This window comes from Trichoderma reesei (assembly GCF_000167675.1).
Source record: "Trichoderma reesei QM6a unplaced genomic scaffold TRIREscaffold_30, whole genome shotgun sequence".
Taxonomy (NCBI): Eukaryota; Fungi; Ascomycota; class Sordariomycetes; order Hypocreales; family Hypocreaceae; genus Trichoderma; species Trichoderma reesei.
Window position 1 is genome coordinate 224,161 of NW_006711177.1, and position 21,520 is coordinate 245,680.

The 21,520-nt window shown below is 51.6% G+C and overlaps 8 protein-coding genes across 8 annotated transcripts; 2 read left to right on the forward strand and 6 right to left on the reverse strand.

Moving 5' to 3' along the window:
• Nucleotides 1-190: 190 nt before the first annotated feature.
• TRIREDRAFT_111953 (glycoside hydrolase family 47) lies at nucleotides 191-2,796 on the reverse strand (the record flags this gene model as incomplete). The annotated part of the gene is made up of 3 exons (XM_006969301.1): nucleotides 191-1,843; nucleotides 2,397-2,401; nucleotides 2,772-2,796. The coding sequence occupies 3 exons, from the start codon at nucleotides 2,794-2,796 to the stop codon at nucleotides 191-193; spliced, it is 1,683 nt and encodes a 560-aa protein (XP_006969363.1).
• A 743-nt stretch (nucleotides 2,797-3,539) lies between these two features.
• On the forward strand, nucleotides 3,540-4,561 carry TRIREDRAFT_111955 (uncharacterized protein; the record flags this gene model as incomplete). The annotated part of the gene is made up of 2 exons (XM_006969262.1): nucleotides 3,540-3,978; nucleotides 4,065-4,561. 2 exons carry the CDS (start codon nucleotides 3,540-3,542, stop codon nucleotides 4,559-4,561), a joined length of 936 nt encoding a protein of 311 aa, XP_006969324.1.
• Nucleotides 4,562-6,665: 2,104 nt separating this feature from the next.
• On the reverse strand, nucleotides 6,666-7,205 carry TRIREDRAFT_111956 (uncharacterized protein; the record flags this gene model as incomplete). The annotated part of the gene is made up of 1 exon (XM_006969302.1): nucleotides 6,666-7,205. One exon carries the CDS (start codon nucleotides 7,203-7,205, stop codon nucleotides 6,666-6,668), a length of 540 nt encoding a protein of 179 aa, XP_006969364.1.
• Nucleotides 7,206-8,740: 1,535 nt separating this feature from the next.
• On the reverse strand, nucleotides 8,741-9,798 carry TRIREDRAFT_111957 (uncharacterized protein; the record flags this gene model as incomplete). Its single annotated transcript, XM_006969303.1, has 2 exons — nucleotides 8,741-8,758; nucleotides 9,055-9,798. The coding sequence occupies 2 exons, from the start codon at nucleotides 9,796-9,798 to the stop codon at nucleotides 8,741-8,743; spliced, it is 762 nt and encodes a 253-aa protein (XP_006969365.1).
• A 655-nt stretch (nucleotides 9,799-10,453) lies between these two features.
• TRIREDRAFT_111958 (uncharacterized protein) lies at nucleotides 10,454-12,621 on the forward strand (the record flags this gene model as incomplete). The annotated part of the gene is made up of 2 exons (XM_006969263.1): nucleotides 10,454-12,353; nucleotides 12,608-12,621. The coding sequence occupies 2 exons, from the start codon at nucleotides 10,454-10,456 to the stop codon at nucleotides 12,619-12,621; spliced, it is 1,914 nt and encodes a 637-aa protein (XP_006969325.1).
• A 140-nt stretch (nucleotides 12,622-12,761) lies between these two features.
• TRIREDRAFT_5836 (glycoside hydrolase family 2) lies at nucleotides 12,762-16,406 on the reverse strand (the record flags this gene model as incomplete). Its single annotated transcript, XM_006969225.1, has 7 exons — nucleotides 12,762-15,070; nucleotides 15,134-15,363; nucleotides 15,415-15,432; nucleotides 15,519-15,522; nucleotides 15,623-15,716; nucleotides 15,955-15,958; nucleotides 16,357-16,406. 7 exons carry the CDS (start codon nucleotides 16,404-16,406, stop codon nucleotides 12,762-12,764), a joined length of 2,709 nt encoding a protein of 902 aa, XP_006969287.1.
• A 628-nt stretch (nucleotides 16,407-17,034) lies between these two features.
• TRIREDRAFT_69692 (quinoprotein amine dehydrogenase beta chain-like protein) lies at nucleotides 17,035-18,030 on the reverse strand (the record flags this gene model as incomplete). The annotated part of the gene is made up of 1 exon (XM_006969304.1): nucleotides 17,035-18,030. The coding sequence occupies one exon, from the start codon at nucleotides 18,028-18,030 to the stop codon at nucleotides 17,035-17,037; it is 996 nt and encodes a 331-aa protein (XP_006969366.1).
• An 842-nt stretch (nucleotides 18,031-18,872) lies between these two features.
• On the reverse strand, nucleotides 18,873-19,955 carry TRIREDRAFT_69753 (uncharacterized protein; the record flags this gene model as incomplete). The annotated part of the gene is made up of 1 exon (XM_006969305.1): nucleotides 18,873-19,955. The coding sequence occupies one exon, from the start codon at nucleotides 19,953-19,955 to the stop codon at nucleotides 18,873-18,875; it is 1,083 nt and encodes a 360-aa protein (XP_006969367.1).
• Nucleotides 19,956-21,520: the final 1,565 nt, after the last annotated feature.

A 21,520-nucleotide genomic window follows, 5' to 3' on the forward strand; every position in this document is an offset into this window, starting at 1 on the left:
CTATTTGGTGTAGTGGACGACACCAAGTCGATGATGCCTGCCCGTGAAGCTGAACAATGTCTGGGATCCGTCCCTCTTTGCCTCGACCCTACTCTTTCTTGAACCGACCCTTGCCTTGTACATACACAATCTTCATCTCCGAGTGAGTATCAATCAATCAACCACATCATCAATGGGGGATGCCCAACGCTCATGGCAAAAGCCGCCTAAAAGGATGTGCCTCGGTGTTGAACACCCACTCATCCAGACTGACGTCGTCCCACGCCGCAAACACGAGATAAAAGTACTTGAGAGTCTCGCCCATCCAAAACGACTCCATCGAGTCCGCCATGCCGGGATCCTCGCCCATCGGGCGGGTGACGTCCCAGACGGCCGAGTTGGCCAGCCGGGTGCTCGTCGTGGCGTTGATGGCCGTGAACATGTCCCACGCGGACTCCATGAGGGACGGCTCGGCCGTGGCGCGGTAGGAGACGAAGACGCTTTCGATGGCTTCGGGGCGCAGGATGTAGCGTCTGTCGGGGATGGAGGTGAAGCCCTTGGGGAGGCGGTCGCGTGAGATGATGGCGTCTGCGTCGTCGTCGTCGGATGCCTTGTCCGCCGCGTCCTTTGCGGCGCGGGCGAGGACGCCCCTCTTCCAGGAGGCTTCGTCCCAGGCGCAGGTTGACGAGGGACAGGGCAGCATGAAGAAGGTCTCGGGCATGATGCCGCGCGGGAGGGCCTTGTAGGTCCATACGCAGCCGTCGACGAGCCTGCGCGCGGCATCGAGGTCTTGCTGTCTGCCGAAGAGCTTCCCGCCGAGGGTGAGCAGGCCGCCGAGGAAGCAGACGAGGTGCTGGCCCTGGGGCTCGAGCGTGGTCTTGACGCCCCCGTCGGCCTTGACGGTGCCGGCGACGAGGATGTCCTGGTTGGAGGGCGTCATGGGGCGGAAGAGGTTGTGCTTGAGGGCGGTGGCCATGGCGGCCTCGTACATCTCGCGGTAGACGGGCAGCTGGCCGCCTGTGAGGGCGGACATCTTGGGGAGGTACTCGTATACGCTGTCGGCCATGGCGCCGAGGGTGAAGGTGTCGCCGACGCTGTAGATTTCGTCCTGGGCGCTGACGACGAGGGGCCAGAGGCCCGGGAGGGCGGTGGCGTTTTGCTGCGCGGCCATGCCCTCGGTGATGCGCTGCACGGCGTCGAACCACTTGGGGTCGCGCGTCAGCATGGACAGGCGGGTGAACTCCATGGACAGGCTGCCAATCTCCGCGACGAGGAGGCCTGCCGGGGCGACCTGCTTCTTGCCGGCCATGGCGGCGTGGATGGCCCAGCGGGTGATGGGCATGCGGTTGGGCGTGTCGAAGGCGTGGTAGAGCATCTCGCCGACCTCGACGGCTTTGGAGAGCAGCCGTGCGTCGGCGCTGAGGTCGTACGCGGAGAGGAAGCCGCCGAGGTAGCGGATCGTCGTCTCGAAGACGTTGACCTCGTCCAGGTCCGTCTTGGTGAAGTCGATGGAGGCTGCGGCGGCGACGGCCTCGTCAAACTCGGGCTTCATGTCCATGAGGTAGAGCGTGTCGAGGGAGTCGACGAGGGTGGCGGCCCAGCCGCCAAAGGGGTTCTTCTGCCCGCCTGAGACGGGGGCGAGTTCGTCTGCTTTCCATGCGTGGCGTTTATACGAGGCCCAGCACTTGGAGAAGACGTCTTTGACGGCCGTTTGACGCTGGAGGCGCGTCTTGAGGGCTTCTGGTAATTCGGACGGCGAGGCGGCTTGGATTTTGGGGAACTTGAGGGGGGAGGTTGTGGGTAGAGGGCGGATTTGCTTGGGCGGGTAGTTTGTGGGGAGGGTGGTCCAGAAGTAGGATTCGTACTGGGGAGTGCGCCAGACGGGTGGTGGTGATGATGATGACGGAGTGGTTGATAGGGTTGATGAAGTTGAGGATGTCCAGAGGTAGAGGAGGAGGAGGGTGGTGATGAGGGCGATGCCGGCGGTGCTTCGGGGGCGGATGAGGGGCATTGTTGCGATTTTTTACGGCATGGATGCTTCTATGAGAGGTGCGGAGATGATGAGAATGATGGCGGTGATGAGATATTGAGGAATGAATTGAGTGAGTGAGTGATTGTATGAAATGAGGTGGATGAAGTCGGAAGTGTGGGGGTTGACGATGCTGATGCCCCCCCTGATGGAGGCTGCGATAGGTAAGGTATGCAGAGGTTGGAGGATTGACGTCAGTGTACATCAAACGATGGCGTTGCACAAATGGGCGCTCAAGGGGGGAAAGGCTGGCGAGGCTGATGGCTGCTGAAGATGTTACAGGCCTCTACGGTAATAGAGCAAGGCTCGCGTGAAGGAGCATGAATTGATTGGAAATTGAGGGATTTGGTGGTGCTGCTGTTGTTGTTGTTGGTTCGGGTCTCCGTACATGTACTAAAACGGCGGTGTTGAGATTGGAGGCGTTGTTCTTTGCTGTTGGGCGCCGCATTGGGAGATGAGATTGGACACATCGATAGAGCAAACCGCTTCAGGAAACGACTGCGGCTCTTGCCCTGCTCTGTTTCACGGGTAGTGCATGTATTTACTTGTCAGGGGCCGGTTCATTCGCTGCGGCTTCATGTCGTTCGGCGCCTATTTTCAGCCCCCATTTGCAGCTTCAACTTGTCCTTGCACATAGCCGCCTTGTATATCCGGATTCTATATGCGGCTGGTCTTGTATGCATCGCAATTGTAACATCTAGGGCTTTTTACTTTTCATTGTATGTAAAGTACGAGCCCAGAAGCAATCGCTTCGGTAACGTACATCTCAGAAACAAAGAGCAGCGCATGTTTGCTTCATACGATCAACATGGATTTGTTTCCCACCTGCATTCCGCCCAGACATATAGCGCAACTAACAACAACCCGCTCGACCCATGACAGCCTAAAAAAGCAACGAAACCTCCCCCCCCCCCCCCCCCCCCCCCCAGTCCCTGTCAACTGATCGTACCTAAAGACCCCTACCAATACGCTTTGCCAGGTATCAATTGGTCTGTTCCTCGTTGCTTTGTTGTTCCGCTCTTGTGGCATGGTTCCCACTTATAGTAAGACGAACCCTTGCTTTTGCGTGTGGCTCATGGAGACTGTGAGGCTCTGTTGTCAGAGGAGCAGTGTAAATGTATGGAGACTATGTCATTTCGTAGGGGATACTCCGTAGACGAGATGGAGTCGAATCCTTCTGTTATGCCTGTACAGCTGTTAGTATGACTGGAAAGCTTTGCAAAGCGGGAGCGGCTTGTGTCTACACCGATTCCCTGGGTCGAGCCTCGCGAGTGGGAGTGGCCGTGTTGGGCCATTGATCAGTTTCACCTCCTGTTCTTCTGGAACTCTTCTTCCTTCTCCTCTGATCTTTTCCCTTTCTTTTCCTTTTGTTCCTGCGTCGTTTGAATTTGATCCTGCTCGTTTGCCTGCTTGTTCCCACTCTTTGCAGTATCTGAGCTGGGCTCAGTATGCCATTACAGTCACAATCGCACACGTGGAGGACTATCATTTCATGACACGCAGAGATCGACTCGCATCTACAACCCCCAACATGGCCATCATTAGCAAATTCTTCTCTCGCCCTCTCCTCGCTCTCCTCGTCACCCAGTCCAGCGCCCTCTGCTTCTATCCCGATGGCACGCCCGCCCCCGGCGACGTCCCCTGCACCGACAGCACCGCCAACTCCGTCTGCTGCGGCACGGGATACGCATGCCTCTCCAACGGCATCTGCCAGGCCACGGGCGACGAGCTCAAGAAGCCCGGCGCGACCGAGTTTGTGCGCGGCAGCTGCACCGACAAGACGTTTCGGAGCTCCTCGTGCCCGTCTTTCTGCGGGACGCCGGGCCAGGACAATGTCGGCGGCGGAGAGGGCATGGCCAAGTGTGACAACACGAAGCAGGATCTGTATTGGTGTATCAACGCGGCGAACATTGCGCTGCAGGAGAAGGAGGATCCGTGTAGTGATCAGGATGCTGTGGTGTTCTTTCCAGGTATGTAGGGAAGGGGGATGGCATTGCTGAGGAGATGATTGTCTGGGCTGATGAGAGGGAACTCGGAATGACTGACTTTGTGATAGGAACGCCTACTGTGCTTACAACCATCAATGTTGCTCCAAAGCCTACCAGCACGAGCACGAGCACGAGCACAACCTCAACTCCAACAACCATGGCGACATCAACGTCTTCATCATCAGCATCACCCACAAGGACTGGCAGCCCAGACACGGCAACAAGCACGTCAACACCAACCTCACAAGCCGAAACCTCACCGACAACGGAGCAAAAGAAGTCATCCAACGCGGGCGTCATAGGCGGCGCAGTAGGCGGCTCCCTAGGCGGTATTGCCGTCATCGGCATTCTTGCATTCATTTTTCTGCGCAGACGGAGAGGAGGAAGCTCAAAAGCGACGGTTCACGAGATGGATTACACGCCCGTGGAGCCGAAGCCTTCGCCCTCGGTAGTTGTGGATCCGATGCAGGCGTATGGCGGAGGAGTTGTTCACGAGGTGCCTGGGTCCTATTATGCGCCTCCGAAGGAGCAGAGACAGGAGCCGCCTATGGAGTTGCCGGCTTGAGTTGCAATGGCTGGGAAGAGATGGATGGGGAGAGACGGGTGGGAGTTGTGTGTGTCACTATGATTTTACGACTTTGAAGTGTTGCTGGCTGTATATCTTGGATTATTACTTGTTCCTTAATATCGTATGAAGCTATATACCCTGCGAGCAATTCTTTTACCTTCTTTGATATCACAGATTCCTGGTGCATCTCGTGCGAGGGTGCATATTGCAACAGTAGGCCTGAACCACGCAACCTGATGCTAGTACTGGAGTTCGAAAGGGCTCCCAGCAAGTCCATGAGCCGAAGCCAAGCAGCTCCACCTTGTGATGGCTTGGAGCGGCACGCGATACCCTGGCTTGCTCGCTTAGAACGCGGTCACTGAGCAGGCTCCCCCTGCATAAGGTAGATAAGTCATTAACCGAGGTCTTCTGAAGACTTTTGGTTGAAGATTGAGCTGGCTGGGACTGGGATAAGGCTCCTGTTGCAGGGTGTATATTCAGAGGCTGGTATGACTAGGACAAATTAGTTTGGGGAAGCATGAGTGAAAAGGTCGGGGTTTTGGATCCTTTTGGTGGTCAAGTTGTCGTTGATGGCGCTTAGGACAACTCGCCAAGGGAGCCAAGAGTCTTCGTCGAGCGAGCTGCTCCACCACATGGATAATTATGGCAGCCAAGCTGGATCCTATCAGCTCACGTGGGATGCAGACGAGTTGCTCTGTTTTCTTTTGGTCTTGTATCTAGCCCTGTGCCTCCTGGGGGAAATCATACTCACGGCGAGAGAAGCTGATATTCTTGTCAGGTGATTCATGGCTGAGCGTGGGATCATACTTGAGAGGTGGTGATGGTTGAAGTGGTCTTATAGAGTGATACAGCAAACCATTGTTCATTTCCTATTCTACTTGAAACTGGGATGCGCCTGACAGGCTTGACGGCGCAACTGCAAGTGGCTCAATCATTGAAGGGGCGCGTCGTTTTGCGGACTGCAGGGTTCTCCGGCAACTGGAAGAACGTCGTGTTCCTCCATATGCCAGCACTCTACACTGTTGGTGTCGCTTTATGTCTTTATACAAGCGCAGCCACAACACGTATATTGGAAGATGGGTATGCCTTGTGTTGTAAGTGATGCTACACCAAGGCCCTTGGTATAATTGGATTCATCCTGCGATAGTTGGAGGTAAATGTGGCTGAATTTGGCTTGCAACGACTGTTTGAGTTTACTAAAGCCTTGGAGCATTAACTGAGGTCAACAGCCAACACTCCTCCATCGCCACAGACATACCCTATATATGGCTTCAGACGAGGTACTTGAGCACCCATCCATCTTCGAGTACTGTTGTATTCCTTATGCAGAGTTCGGCCTACGCAGTGAACGAACGGCTTCCTGATGTCTAGTTACTCCATTCCTCTGATCAGGTAGTAGATCAGCCACGCTGCTAATTCTTTAGCCCTGCCACTGGATCGGTTCGCCGGCGTAACGGACGAAAAGAGGCTTTGGACGGCGCTCTTCTTCGTCCATCAAGTTGCTCTTTTAGGTAGGTTCTGGAAGCATGGCGGCGGGCAAATGTGGGAATGGCGTTTTTTGTCTGAGTCGTGGTGAACTACTTACCTACACAGCGACCTCCTTTTTCTCTACTCTTTGACGTTATAGAAACACGGAAACTGAAGACCGTCACGATGCTTCGTATAGACAATTTGTAACGTTCAAGGTACTTGACAGAGCCTATGCTGAAGAACGTCTGATCCTTTGACACACATGTCAATGTCGCCCCCTCTTGCCAAAGACTTCAGCAGCTTGGGCACTAAATGCTCCTTATTGATCTTCTCAGTCAATCACATGGATATCACATCAGACAAGAGGCTATTGATGGAGATGGACTATATTGAATGACAAAGCTTCTGCTCTATGCAATTACCCGTGACCCATCCTACAACAACAACACCCAACCATTCCGTCTTAAGCAGCAACAAGAGACTATCCAGCGCACCGCAATGAAGCTAGACGATCCAGCGTCTTCACACCTCATTCGATGTCAGTTCGATGATAGACTTCGGCTTGTCGTTGTTCATCCGAACTAGGAGCGCTGCAGCAGATATACTCAACCTCGAACCTGGACAAGTACTCCTACTCCTTCGACATGCGGGAGCTGGAGAAAGCGTTCGCTTCGACAGGTGCGAAACCAGTCTTCGAGGTATTGGAAGCAATGGAAGAGGTCATGTCAGGCGAGCCGTTGGACTTGGAGTCCTTCGCATCGGCAACCCCATTAGACGTAGCGTCGGAGCTCTGCTTCTGGGCAATGCGCTCCTTGCGAGCTACAAGAGGATGAGGACTGTTTAAGTCAGCAATAGGGCTATCGCTCTTCTGGTCAGGGGACTCAAGATCGGGAGAGGTATCGCGAGAGCCAAAGGAGCTGGGCGCCCCAGAAGATGAACTGCATCCGTAAAAGGGGTCGTATTCGGACGAATGTTCAAGCGAGCTGTCATAGCCAGGGGCGCTCTCGTAGCCAGAGCAGGTGTCGTACTCGGAAGAGTCGTTGGATTCGGACGCGGACTCTTGGTTGGAGGTTTGGATGAAGTGGCGCGAGTTGATGTAGCTGTTGTCGTTTCGGCTTTGGACACGACGGCGGTGGTGGTTTTGCTTGGGGAGGCGGTTTGCTTTGGTCATTGTGGACGGTGTGGTTGGGTGTTCTGGACTGGGGCTTGATGGGGATGCTTTGGTAGGTAGTGAGTTTGTGATGTATTGGATGATTTGGTGATGGTTGATGATGGCTTCCTAGGGGAGGGCTATCGTCGGGATTTATCTACATGGAAGAGCGTGAAGCTCGCCAACGCCGGTGATGTTCGTTCAATGGTGGTTGAACACACCGAGGCATAGAGGATCATGTTCACTACTGTGTTGTCTACGGAGCAGCTCACGGGTATGTCTGAATGCAACTTGCGTTCAGGATACATGATATTCCGCATACTTTCGGGTTGAACTCACGATGCATGGTTCAAATGTCTAGGGATGGTTCAAAGAAGAGCTATACCTAATGGTGCAGTCAAAGAGTCTGGATAGCGAACAGGAAATGATAGAGTAGAGTGTGTGTACACATACGCTTCCTTTGTTCAGAATTACCTGCAGGGACTTGGTGAGATTGCAGTTACACCGACCATCCTCCTGTCCTGGAAAAGTCCAATGTAATGGTGAGCGATTTCGACGTTGGTTCAAAGAAACAACCTCAAAGAACACGGCGGCACATGATCCTGCAACTTGCCGCACATAAATTGAACAGCTCTCAGCCCCAAAATAGTAGAAGCACTGCTGCCCAATGCACCTGAATTAGACACGGATAGCTGCTTGCCTTTGCCTTTTCTGCCTTTTCTGCCTTGGCCCAGAAGAAAGGCCATGGCGCAGCTCAATGATGCGTTCAATCTGCTGCCTGTTAGGCGCCAAGTGAACTGCATGTGTGTATGTATGTAGCCGCCCAGTCTGCCTAATGTAGACAAACAATTGATCATATGCCCATCATGGAGAATGGCCCTTTCCCTACGCGTTTCCCTTCCACGCCATCTGTGTGACACCGTCAGGCTTCTCTTGTGTGACTCGGGGCTCAACGGACGATGGCAAGGCTCCCACCAGCGTCGTTGCTCCCTCGATACCCAAAGGCGTAGAGGAAGCAAGTGGAGGAGTAGCAATATTGGTTCACGCTCAGCAGCGACGGGCAAGAACAACAATAGCATGGCATTAAACTCGAAGAGTAAATACAAAGAGCAAACTGTAGGAAAGAATGACAAAAAATCAGGCAATAACGTCGTCGGCCGTAAACAGAGAAATCATGAACAAAAACCCATATGCTCCCTTCCATATCGTCGGGGATCCAGCTTCTCAAGCTATCCTGTGACTACGCCGCTGCACCCAGCCCTGCCAGGATAACGACCATGTCAAAGGATCTAGCCATGCCGTGAGCAACTGCATTGTCTGGCTACGCCGCTGCCTCCGACCCTGTCAGATTGACGACCATGCCAGAGACAATGAGATGCATCACAAACGACTACCAGTTGGCAATACTCAAAGGCTGTCCGCTGCCCCCGGCCCTGCCAGGTTAACGGATATGCCCTTGAGTCAACTGAGACTCGGAACCTGGATCCTCATCAGTAGTAGTTTACTTCTTGTTGACACTGCGCGTTGCAATGCCATCATGACCAAGATACCACAGTTCACACTTGCCACCTCGTCTAGAAGACCGTGTAGAGAGTAGAAAGCCTTCCAAGTGTTTGGCTTGAGGGCCGGAGTCTTGCTCTTTGCGGTGCCTGTGGCCGTGGTTCTTCTTCTTCTTCTTTCTCTTGTCAAGGGGTGGCATTTGCTTCTCGGAAGACTGCGGTGCGTGGCGTGCCTCGATGCCCGGGCGAGTGGCTGGAGCTTTGCCCTTGTTCAGTCGCGGGCGGGAGGAAGATGCTCCCATCCACCGAGGAGGCGGCGAAGCTGATGACGACCTTGAAGAAGGACTGTATCTTTGTGTGATGCCACTCACGCTTGCCTGTCTGGCCATAGGCTCGCGAGTGTTGGGCTTGCTGGGGCCGGCGGCCTCCTCTGGTTGAGGTGCAGGTCGAGGTGCAGGTCGAGGAATGGATATGAGATAGTGTGCTCCAGGTGCAGGTGCAGGTGCGGCGGCAGGTTGCTGGACAGCGTCTCCATTGACGGAAGAGCCTGGGCTCGGCAGGCCGTTTCTCTCCCGCTCGTCTTCCGAGTCCGTTTGAGGCCATGCAGCAAAGATAGCACGGACTTCGTTGGGAGCATTGCGAAACGCCTGCTGAAACGGAGTCGGCGGCGGTCGCGGTTTGTAGACGTGCTTTTTCCACTCGAAGTTGAGCTTGGGCGGACTCTTTCCTCGGCCCAGGGCCTCAAAGGCTTCCAAGTCGAAGTTTTCCCAGTCTATCTGGATTCGTTTCTTTTCTGGCCCGTGAGCCTGGCTCCAGTCGGCATAGTCCGCCGCCTTGCGCTTGTTGCGACGCTCGGGGCCTGGGGCACCATGAGCGCCATGAGCTTCCAAGGTTGCAGCGTTGGCAGAGGCAGGGGCAGGATCAGAAGAAGAAGAAGCAGAGGCCGAGGCCGAGGCCGAGGCAGAGGCTTTGGGAGCCGCCGAGGACAAGAGGGCTGAAGATGCGGTGCCAGCGTCGAGTGCTTGAGTATCAGGAGCATCATCGAGCGGCTCCAGCTTGGGCTTCTTGCAGGACTGGGCTTGCTCGCCATCAACAACAGACTTTCTCTTGTTCATGATGACGGTGGTATGAGGATGTGTGTTGAAAAGATAAAGACTGTTTGGCACTGGCGCTCTCTTGATCTCGTAGTGCTTTTGGCTTGGAGTAGAACTCACTGGAGGATGGAGGAAGGGAGAGTTGGGAGAGGAGCTCCCGAGGTGATTTGGCTCCCTTTTTCTTTGCTCAGATGCTGCCATCGCCGGTCGTTGCACAAAGAGCCGCCACGTGATGCTTGTCGCTGCACTTATGCAATGCTCAGCCAACAACATAGAATAACAGCCAACGAGTTCACCAACAGCTTCAACTTTCGCAACTTGTACGACGGACAAACAACATCCTGGGGCTGAATCCCAACTACCTGATAGTCTGAATAGGGGCATTGGGCGTCGCCCGTATCACCTCACGCCCCTCTGCCTAGAAGTGTTTGCACTTGTATCACTTCGTATCTCAATATAGCATATACAAGATGTCCTTTCATGACTTCATATTTCGTTCTATTTGCTTGAGGTGGCTTTGGAAGCCAAATGGCATTCGTCTACATAAGTCTTCAAGCATCTCGATGAATTCTTCGATACTTCAGCTCCTATTCTACAGTCTTCAATTACTCCAAAGACCATCGACATCATCTGTGGAAACAAGAGACAGAGACTGAAAGGTTGAAAATTTCCAACAATGACTGACGAAAACGTGTCTGATCCCGCCTCGAGCATCGTTCGTACCGGCAGCTCGATGCCCTTTGTCGTCTTCGCTGGTGCCAATGCCGCAGCGAACCACCTCCTGGAACTCGTCCGGGTGACGACATCCCCTTCGGCCCTTCAAGCGCCTGGCGATCCGGCCCTTGAAGCCCCTGGCGACCAAGCCCGCTATGTCTTACCAGTGCCCGTGTGGACCATGGAGAAAGACAGCAGCATCACTAAATGGATGATTGGCAGCGGAGCGCCTCCATCGTCCGCAGAGGATGGCCTGACTGCCGCCCAGCCGGATATTCTCCTCTGTCCGCCTGGAGCATCAGCCAGCGCTTCATCCGCTCGCCAGGACATTCACCCTCTGCACGCTGTCCTCTACTTTCATCCTCGGTCAGGTGGGCTGGTCTTTGAGAACCGATCTGGGAACTTGATCGTTTACGAGGGAGGTGGCAAGGACGGACAGGACTTGGTGCTTACCAAGTACACGACTATGCAGACGCTTCTTTGGAAGCGAGAGAACTATCTTCAGTTCGGGGAGCATCGCTTCCTCATCTCCTTCGTCTCCCAAAGCACCGATGACCAGGTTTATATCGGCCAGCAATTTGACAACATCATCGGCTGCCTCTATGGTTCCCTTGCCCCATCGACCTTGTTCAACTTCACCCCGGGGCCTGATGCCCACCTCAACTGGCACATAGCAGTACACAAGCTGTTTCCAAAGAAACGACTGGCCGCCGGAATTGATGTTCGCACGGGGCAGCCCCTTGTCGTGGAGAAGGTGTCGAAAAAGGACTCCATGGCCCGACAATATATCGTCACTCGGCTTCAAGCTATATACAGGACCGACATCGGGCCGCAAGAGGGCATCATGAAGGCCCTTGACGTCTGGTGCAACGTCGGCAGGCTATGTCACAACCTTCGCCACGAGAGAGGCGGGCCATGCCACTGTGAATATATCGAATATTCCATGCCCGTCGCTGAGCACAGCTTTCAGGACATGCCCTGGGACGAAGTGACGGCCAACGACCGCATTCATTACTTCAGGCAGACCCTGGTTGGGCTTGCCAAGTTACATGATATGGGCATCAGACACGGCAATATCTCGCCTACATCATTGCTGCTTCTCACCGAGGAAGGGTGTGAGATGCCTGATTCCGACAGGTATTCGGTCAAGAAGCTGAAGGCTGTCCTATCGGTATGCATGCAGCCGACTAAGACGGCGAAGCAGAGCTTGTGCATTGCGCCCGAGCTCCTAGCTGGGCTTTTCTTTCGATACTGGGATCTGATCACGCCTGATGAGTCTGGAGCACAGGGCACGGGCGAGAATGAGGCTGTTGCTGCCGCGGTTCCCAACGATGCTAATAGCCTGTCTCTTGGAGAGTCTGACGACCAGGCAATGGAATCATTCTGTGCATCCCTCAACGACGCGACCGCCTCGATCCCTGAACTCCCCAGCAACGACACAGCCGAGCTAGCTCAAAGGATCCTCAACGACGCCGACGCAATGCTCGGTGACGTTTCTGGTGGCAATGGATGGCAGCTAGTTGATGACATGCAATACCTCGACGGGAAAGAGGCCGATGTCTGGGCCCTGGCCATGTCGTGGCTCTCGACCCTCATCGCCCTTCCATCTGAGACCATAATCACCAGAGACATTCACAGTCGCCTCCTGGACGACCTGGACGCTCAGATCAACAGCAGTGGCACCACGAATGAGAAGATCATGGCTCTGATTATCCGCGACATGCTCTGTTGGGATCCGCAGGCTCGGCCAAGGGCAGAGGATGCCCTTCAGCATCCCGCCTGGTCCGTCATCATGATGAGGCTGGCCAACGAGGAAGACAAAAAGCGGAAGCGAGGTGGTATCAGTCGGCAGGGCAGTCAGAGTGAGTTGCGAGAAGACAAGAGGGCCAGGGTGATCTCGCTGGATGAGTGATAGGGGGGGTTGATCTGGCGATGAGCTTGGTACACGATAGGGGTGGTGGGTTTTGACGTAGTGATCTGTTGTAGAGTTGTTTTCGAGTCATGATTATTTTTGTACTTTTTTTTTTTTTTTACATGAAATACGATGCAATGTTTTGTCTTTCATAACTTGTGTTTCTTTCTCTACCTATTCGATGTGATGATGAATTCGTTAAAGTTGTGTGCGCCTAAGAACACACCATAGCCTCACTTGTCTCATAAACGGCATCCCCAATAACTGCAACACATCCCGATGCAAGTTGATGAACGGTTATGGTTCACTACAAGTAGCTCTTTACTGTTACCGCTACCGCACAAAGCACAATCACCCATCATGGCGTCGTCAAATCCCACAGACTCTCCACCGTCACTCCCTCAACCCACTTCCCCCCGGTCGTATCCTCCTGCAAAGTAAACCCAATTTCCTTCTTCTCACCCGGCCTCAACACAAACGCGTTATCGTCAAAGAAGCCCAAGACGCCCGCTGGATGGGTCAACCACGTATACAGCGACACGCCAGCCGTAGCCTCGACCGTAAATTTCTTTGTCGACTTGTTGTAAGACAACTTCAGCCTGGGGTCAGTTACTTTGGCCTGGTTGGGCCAGACGGGGAGGAAGTGATTATGATGCGTAAAAGTCGTGAGCTGCTTGTTGGACGCATTGGGGAGTTTGCCTTCGGCGGTGAGTTGGATGATGAGGACTGCGTCTCTGGGGTCTGGGATTTTGAGATTGGATGATATGTTGGTGGAGATGATCCGGGTGGTGTTGATGGCGCCGACGTGGAAATCGACAGACTTGGGCATGCCGGCGTTGTTCTCTATGGGTTTGCCCTTGAGATCGACCCAGGTGAGAGACACTTGACCAGACGCAGCCTCCCAGAGATCAGAAGTAACCCAGATCTCTAGATCGTTTGAAGTGTAGTTCCAAAACGCAGACGCAATAACGTGCTCATACGTCCTGCGAGAAACATACGGCAAGACTTTCCAGCGTCCGTCGTACTCAAGGCCGGCCCAGGTGGGAGCCTGCCATATGTCGTTGAGCTGCCAGTACAGAGATCCGAGCTGTCTCTCCGGCAAGCCGCTGCCCCGTCTGTAAAACTGAATCTCAGATTTGTACATGTCTGCCTGGAAAAGCTGCGTAGCGTGGCACCAGGAGGAAAAGTTGGCTACTGGATCGGTCTTGTCTGGAGTTGGGTAGTATCGCTCTACAGCCAGCGTCATCTCGACTTGTCCCAGAGTGCTGTTGCGAATGTTTCTCGTCAAGCCACCGGCGGGATAGTGGTGATTTCGTAGAATAACTGTTGTGGAGTTGAATGACAGATCTTCCGGATCAACAGCCTGTTTCCATGTCTGGATGCTGGGCATGCTGATGAAGCCAAACTCGTTGGCGAACCGCCCGACTGGGTACACAGAGGTGTCAAAGGACACGGCAGTATCGTAGTTGTAAAAGTCGGTGTCGCCGTAGATATGTCCGGGGGTGGTGTTGTAGTACCGCTCGACGATGGGAACAGGGAGGTCAAGATCAATCTCGAGCCAGCCATTGTTTGCACTGCAGGGGCTGTACGAGATGGAATGGCTGTTGGCGGCAATGATGTTGAACATTGTCTTGATGAAGAGATCCTCGTACTGGCCCAGGACGTACGGGTAAGTCTCTGGATCCGCGCCCTGAGCAATCGGCAGCATCAGGTTCTCAAACTCGTTGCCGCCCATCCAGCACGCCAGCGAAGCGTGGTGGTTCAGGCGACGGACATTGTACGTGATTTCTCCAGCAACGTTCTCCTTGAAGTCCGGACTGTCTGGATATAGTGTGTCGCTGAACTGGAACTCGCTCCAGAGCAACACACCGCGTTCGTCAGCGATATCGTAGATCCAGTCTGGCAGATATGTGCCTGAAGACCACACTCGAAGCATGTTGAAGTTTTGCGCCTCGACAGAGTCAAACAGCCGGTTCATCCTGTCGGACGTGACTCGCGGCCAGAATGCATCCGGGGGGATCAGATTAGCCCCTTTAGCGTAGAACTCGTGGCCGTTAATCTCAAAATGCCAGTTGTTTCCTGGGGTAATGCCGCTGGCAATTTGCGCATCCGTGATATTTCCAGAGCTGAACAAGATGGTACGAAAGCCAACGCGGCGTGAGGAGACCAGGAGAGGCGTCTTAGACCCTGGGCTGCTAACGGAGACTGTAATGTTGTACAGCTGCTGGTCGCCCATGTCTCGAGGCCACCACAGCTTGGGCTTGTGGGCATCAATGGTTACGGACCCAGTGACCGTCATGTCAGACTGCGCGATGTCCTCCAGTTTCCCGGAATACAGCACAGAGCGACCGTCCTTGGCATCGGTAATGACCACTGACATGGAAGCGTGTTCAGGCAGTGTTCCCACGAAATCGAGACTCGCGTTGACAACCCAGGGAGCAATCTGGTCAGGCGCAAAGTTGTTGAACTGGCCCTTTCGGAAGATGTCAATGGCAGTGTTGAGGGTATACAGTTCGCCTCCCTTGCTGAGCTGGACGATGCGTCCGGGCTGCCAGGGCCCTACGGGGGAGAACGCTGGGCCCCAGTCCCAGCCAAAGTCGTTTTGTTCCTTGCGAACCCATTGGCGGTTTGGGTACTCGAAGGGATAGACAACCGAGGCCGGCCAGTCTGGATGACAAAAGTGTTAAGTCACAAAGCCTCGGGGTAAATGTAGTGTATAAGGCTACTTACGCTGAACGTCGTCGCTTGCGTTGATGGCGTTGATAATACGAGGGACGCTCCCAAAGTTGATGCTGAGAACGGGATCGTCCTTACAGCTTGCGAGTAGGGAAGAGACGTCGTAGAACCATTGTCGAAACTGGTTGTCTGGCGTTCCAACGATATGGTCGCAGAACTTGACGGTTGCGTACGTATCGAGGCCATCAAACACGAGCCACGTTTCCGTGTCTGAGTGTTTGTTTCTGTTTGTTTGTTAATGTCAATTCAACTGAGCTGTTCATGCGCGCGCTTACAGTCCGCTGATGGGCTTGCTGGTATAAGTCCAGTTCTGGGCCGCGATCCATCGCAGATCAAAGTCGTTGAGACCGTGATATCTGTTTATCGCGTCAGTTCAAACAATGCTTCACGTCAAATGTCAGGAAAGGCCATCTCACGGATCATCTGTGAGTCTTTGGTTAGCAGACTTTTACTCTGATCACTCTGATTTTGTCATTGACTCACTGATCACACCAGCCGCATGAAGATCAAGATGTGCCTGTGACGGAAACTTGCCCGGCACGGTAATGTTGCCGTATTCGTTTGTCACTGTCCATTTCTGCAGGCCGAGGTCGTGAATCGATGCTTTGCCGGCATGCTCGGTAGTTGATACCGCCACGCTCGCACAAATGCCGAGTGCGGCGAGAAAAGGCCTGATGCAGCCCATGTCCGAGGTCCGATTGTTCCTCTCCTCGACGAGGGTTATCTATACTTGGAGATAGAGGTAGGATTCAGACCAAGAGGAATGGCTAGAGGGTCATAGGTCATGTATGGACTGATGTCCAGCGGCCACGGACGTGACTTGTAGGCACAGTCTCACAGTCATCCCTTCCCAATTGCGTCCCTTGCAGCTTTTATACCTACCTATCCGATATCCTCACTCATGACTGCAACCCCTCGTAAGACATCAATGAGGGGTCCGGAATAAAGCTCGGCCATAGTTGCACAGCTCGTGTCCTGTAGAGCATCGAATGGAGGCACCCTCATGCCGATCACCCAACATGCATGCAGTTGCTACGCAATGCTCGTTGTGGGCAGACAGGCCATGTAACTTTGCCTCTATTGCACAGTGAAAGATGCGAATGACTTCATCGGCGCGGAAAAGCAAGGCCTTAACCCCGGATTTCGGTGGCCATTGCCGATTCAGCCGGTACTTGGTTTGCGGCAGATGTCGTTTCCCCACGATTTCGTTGTGTCACCAATGGCGATCGTGTGTGTGTTGGGTGAGGGATAGTGGGAGGTTGTGCATGAGGCCCTTTGGGGGAAGAGACAGTTCCCCGGTCGAGCTAGGCTGGCAAGTGAAGCGCTCCAACTGGATGCGATGTTCGGAATATTGATGCCTTTGATTCATTAGGGCGTATGAGGGCAATGCAAATGATTTTCTAATGGCGTTGCATTGGATGAACGCGGACAGAGGATGGGTGAAGAGCAGGGGAGATGTGCGACTCGAGAGGGGTCACTTACCCGGTTGTTTATAATTCAAGAGTGCAACACACTAGATGGAACGACACACTGATTGCTACTCTGCGCGCAAGGAGAGGTATGAAGAAACATGATCAGCAGAGGGATGTTTGAGTGTGTTGCATCTGTTCTGTTCTCAGTACGCATGGATGCAGGCACGGGAACAAGATCAAGCTCACCTGTAAGCTTAAATCAACAAAGGTCAGCAGTCCCGGTAAGCGGACGAGCACTCTATGTGGTTGTGCAGGTTATGGCATGCTTGATGTGTTAACTAAACAGAAGGCAGCATTTCTGGACTATACAATTTCTATGCAGTGAGGTATTATATATTGGAGTCGACTACCCTAAGCCTATGAAGGAGACGTCGTAACAATGGTTCAACTATATGGGACACAACTTGCATCATCCTCCTCGATTCATATATCTAAAGCCACAATCTTGCCGCCCTCACTAAAGGTGCCATTGACAGGACTCAGCGAGCCACCCACAGTAACGACATAAAGAACATGCTTATCCTTCTTTGTGCGTCCGAAAGCCACCGAGGTATCTCCAGCAACAAGGCTTGAGTTGAGGTTTCCAGCAATAACCTCACCTTTGCCGGTTGACAAGTTCACTTTGGTGACCACGTTGGTCGGGTTCCCTGCGATATAAGCCGCGTGTGGCGTGACGGCGAAATCATCGCCGACAACGTCTGTCGCGATAGCCTCATAGCTTCCGGTGGCGTATCCCGCTTTGTTGACACGGACGCGGCCAAAGAAAGGCTTGAAGGAATTCGTATAATAGACGTAGTGGTCGAAATAGCGAATACCGTTGATGCCAATGGGAATCTCTGCGTCAGCCGCGGGCTTGAACGTCTCGTCGTCCAGAACCACCTTGTAGCTGCCGGTCCGCGTGTTTACGCTATAAATGACGCCTGCGGTTGAGTCGGCAGCGAGGATGGTGTTGGGAGTAGACGCAAGAGTGGTCATGCCGTTGAGGGACAAGGCCCCAGGGATGTCGACGACTTTGAACACCTTCGGCTGGTCCTTGTGGAAAGCAACCTGCCAGACTGCCCACGAGCCTGCAGCTGGGCCGGTCGTGATGGAGAAGTTGCCGGCGTTGAGGGTGAATACGTCTGGTGAGACTTCTGTGATGCCCAGGAGGCCGAGGTAACCCGGGAAGCGGTGGACGAGCTTTGCCGTCTTGGGGATGAATGGGTTGACTTCGTAGAGCTCTGGCCTGTCGGTGAGGGTGACGAGAAGGTTGCCATTGGACCGGATGGCAATGTTTTCAAGCATTGTTCCGTTGGCGAACTGGTAGACGAGACGAGGATCCCCATGATGCGGACCTGGATATCCGTTTCGGGGGTCGAGAACGGCACCGGTGACTGAAGCTACGAGAGCGGAAATTGCGAGGAAGATGTTTGGAAACATGATGATGTGTATACAATAGACATCAACCAGTTCATCTATTAGGTAGCCTGCAGAGTAGCCTGGAGAGAAGTATTACGAACATGAATCAAGACAAAGAGACAGTAAGTCGGCCATTGTAATATATACCAGGAATGCAGACTGAAGGAAGCGAGCTGAATGTCGAACTAGAGGAGGCAGATCCTCTCAAATCCTTACAGCTCCTACAGCAGGAATCACTCCAGCCAAGGCACCCCCCAATCCTCCTGGTGACGACATTTCACATACGTGTTCGTGTCTTGCCTGACCTTGACGGGCGAGACATGATAATCCAGACTCGAAAGCTGACGGGTATGACGAACCTGAAATGGAGTGTCGCCAATTAACACGAGGGTGCATCGCTGCGCTGGATCGTCGTTGCAGTAGTGCCCTGCAGGCTGCAACAAGTCCACCGCGAGCTTTAGACTCTGGATATTCCGGCGTTATGTTCGTTATGCTCGACGATGACATCCTATGGAAGACGCTCTTCGCACAATATAAGCCAGCGATTATATATTGCCTTACTCTTACGCTTCGCTGTATCGGTTGTACTGAGGAATGCTGCGTGGCAGTTACACACAACTTCACAATGCTTCAGCCTTGCCAGCCTCTTCGCATAGGATTGCAGTGATCGGCATGGGTGAGACGGCTCAATGAGCCGTTACTATGTTTATACATCTTACGGTCGTCTAATCCTTTCATCCTTCCTCCCTGCATAAGGAGCACAGCCTCAAGCCCAGCCGAGGGATGCTGCATCAACATGCGTCGATTCCATCAAGATATGCCTTGACAGGTATTACTGTATGTAAATGAGCGTATACCGGACATCAGCTCACATCTACCTGGGCCAGCTTATCATACATATCCCTCTTCAATGCCTCATCTGCCCAGCTCATGTCGACCGCATTCCTCGCCAGCTGCACCATCTCCTTCTTCGACAGTCCCCCATAATGATATGCCTTTTCCATGTTGCCATCAATCCAGACATTGTGCATATACACCGGATCATCGCTGTTGATACAGAATTTGACGCCCCTATCGAGCAGCTGTCGGAACTTTGGAAACAGAACCTCTGTCGCCGTTCGTCGATGATACGCGTGCGGACAGAGAGTCAGGCCAATATTTCGCTCGATCAGACCTTGTATCAGCTCCTCCCGATCGAGTGCATCAAGACCATGATCGATCCTTTCAGTCTGCACTTCATAGATGGCCTGACGGATGTGTTCGTGCGTGTCCTTTTGTCCAAAGTCACAGTGCATCGTGATGTGATGGCCATCTGCCCTGGCCCGCTCAAACGCCCTCTTGAACAACGATGGAGGCCGTTCATAGGCGTTGCTAGCAAGACCAACAGCATGAAAGAGGCCGTGTCCAGATTTGCCCCATGGCAGAGCTTTCAAATACGCAGCTTCACCATCTTCGACTGGCTCGTCACGGATGAAGCAGAAGATCCAGTTGGACCGCACGCCGTATTTGGCTGCGCCATCACGCTGAGCCCTGAGGTAGCCGTTGAGCACAGATTCAGCAGGAACACCACGGCGTGTATGTGCCTGGATGTCAAAGAATGGCTCCGCATAGCAGACCTTCATCTGCTGACACCGCGCCAGATAGTCCATGCCGAGCTCGTAAAAGTCGTCTTCCTGGAGCAGGACTTCGCAGCCCGCGAAATAGGCCTCTAGAAATGTCGGCACATCTTTAGGGCCGCCGAGTTCGGGGCGGTGGTTGTAGGTGACTTTGTACGAGTCGAGGAGTTGTTCGTATGTGTGGTACTCTTGGGACTTGAAGCGTAGCGGGATGTTGTTGCGTTGGGCGAGTTTCCAGCGGAGAGATGGTTGGAGGGTGCCTTCGATGTGGACGTGGAGTTCGGCCTTGGGGAGGGAGGCGATGAAGGGGGAGATTGTTAGTCCGTCCATGGTGAAGCAGATGCTAATATTGAGCTCACTCCATGTCCTTTGTTCTTGTTTTGACAGGCAGAGAGGAGCAGATGTATGCGGGCGTCAGATGACGGATTGTTGGCCGCTTCTGTTGAACGATGCTTATCGCCTTGATCGGGCAACTCTGCGATAGTACAGCACTGTGCGATCCCCGGAGCAGTCAAGCTCAACAACGACGATCAGGATCCAGATAACGGGTAATAGCATCTGAGGACGGGGTCCTGCGAGGAGAAGGATACACCAGCACTGATCCACAGACTTATCAGCGGTTAGAGCTGCTACTCCGCACTTGTAAGTAGGGCATGTAAGTGGCGGCGATCCGACAGTGAGCTGTGAAGATGAGGAGCTTCGCTCAAGATCCGGTGAACTTCATGCTTATATGCTTCCTATCTTCATCTATTCTGTACTATAATGACCATGTTATTGAGTCTAAAAGCCAAAGCTAGTACAGTAGTGATACCTTGTAAGAACAGAACATCGTCGCTATCTATTCTTAATTGTTTAGTTACTCTCTCCAGGATAAGGTGCTACCTTAGATAACCTATGCACCCTGGTCTAATATAACCTATACTCTACTTTTTTAAATTTTTTACTATATTAAAAAACCTTATATAACCTATACTTTCTGTAATTTAATTAGCTAAAATTTTTAAAAAGTAAAGCATAAGTTATATTAGCTTTTATACTAAAGTTAAATACCTCTTTAATATAATACTAAAGCTAAAATAAATATATCCTTTATAAAATCTTATAAGTTTATTATAAATATATTATAAATATATTTATAATAAATTTATTTTAAGCTTTTACTAGTTTTTTTTTTAATAATAATAAGTTTAAAATTCTACTTAATATTTAGCTTTTAAGGCTTTTTATTATAATAATAGTAAAAAGAAGCTATTATATAAGTAAAATATATTTACTATTTATTAATAATAAATTACTAATATATTATATAAAAATCCTAATAACTTAATAGCTTTTTAAAGCTACTTAATAAAATAAAAGCGCTAAACTATATTTTATTATTATTTAATTTAGTCTAGTTTAGTTATTATAGTTAATAAATTAATATTATTATAATAAATAAAATTATATACTTAATATATATACTTAAGTAGCTAATTATATTAAAATTAAGTATAGCTTATTTAATATTCTTAAATTAGCTTACTAAAGCTTAATAATAATAGCCTTAAAATAATATAAATATAATATATTAATAATATATTTATAATAAATTATTAATATATTATAAATTTAATACTATTTTAATATAAAAAAACCTAGTTATAAAAGTATATTATAGCTTTTAAACTTAATTTTAATAATATATTATAAATTTTATTATATAGGCATAAAGGTTTATTAATATTTTAACCCTTTATTATATAACTTTTATTATTTAATATTAAGAGACTGGCCTTATAGCTACTATAAGTAAGCATTTATATATAAATATATATACTTAAGGGAAGGAAAGGTATATTCTTTATATACCTTTTATTTATTATATACCCTAGCTAAGTATACTCTAGCTTTAA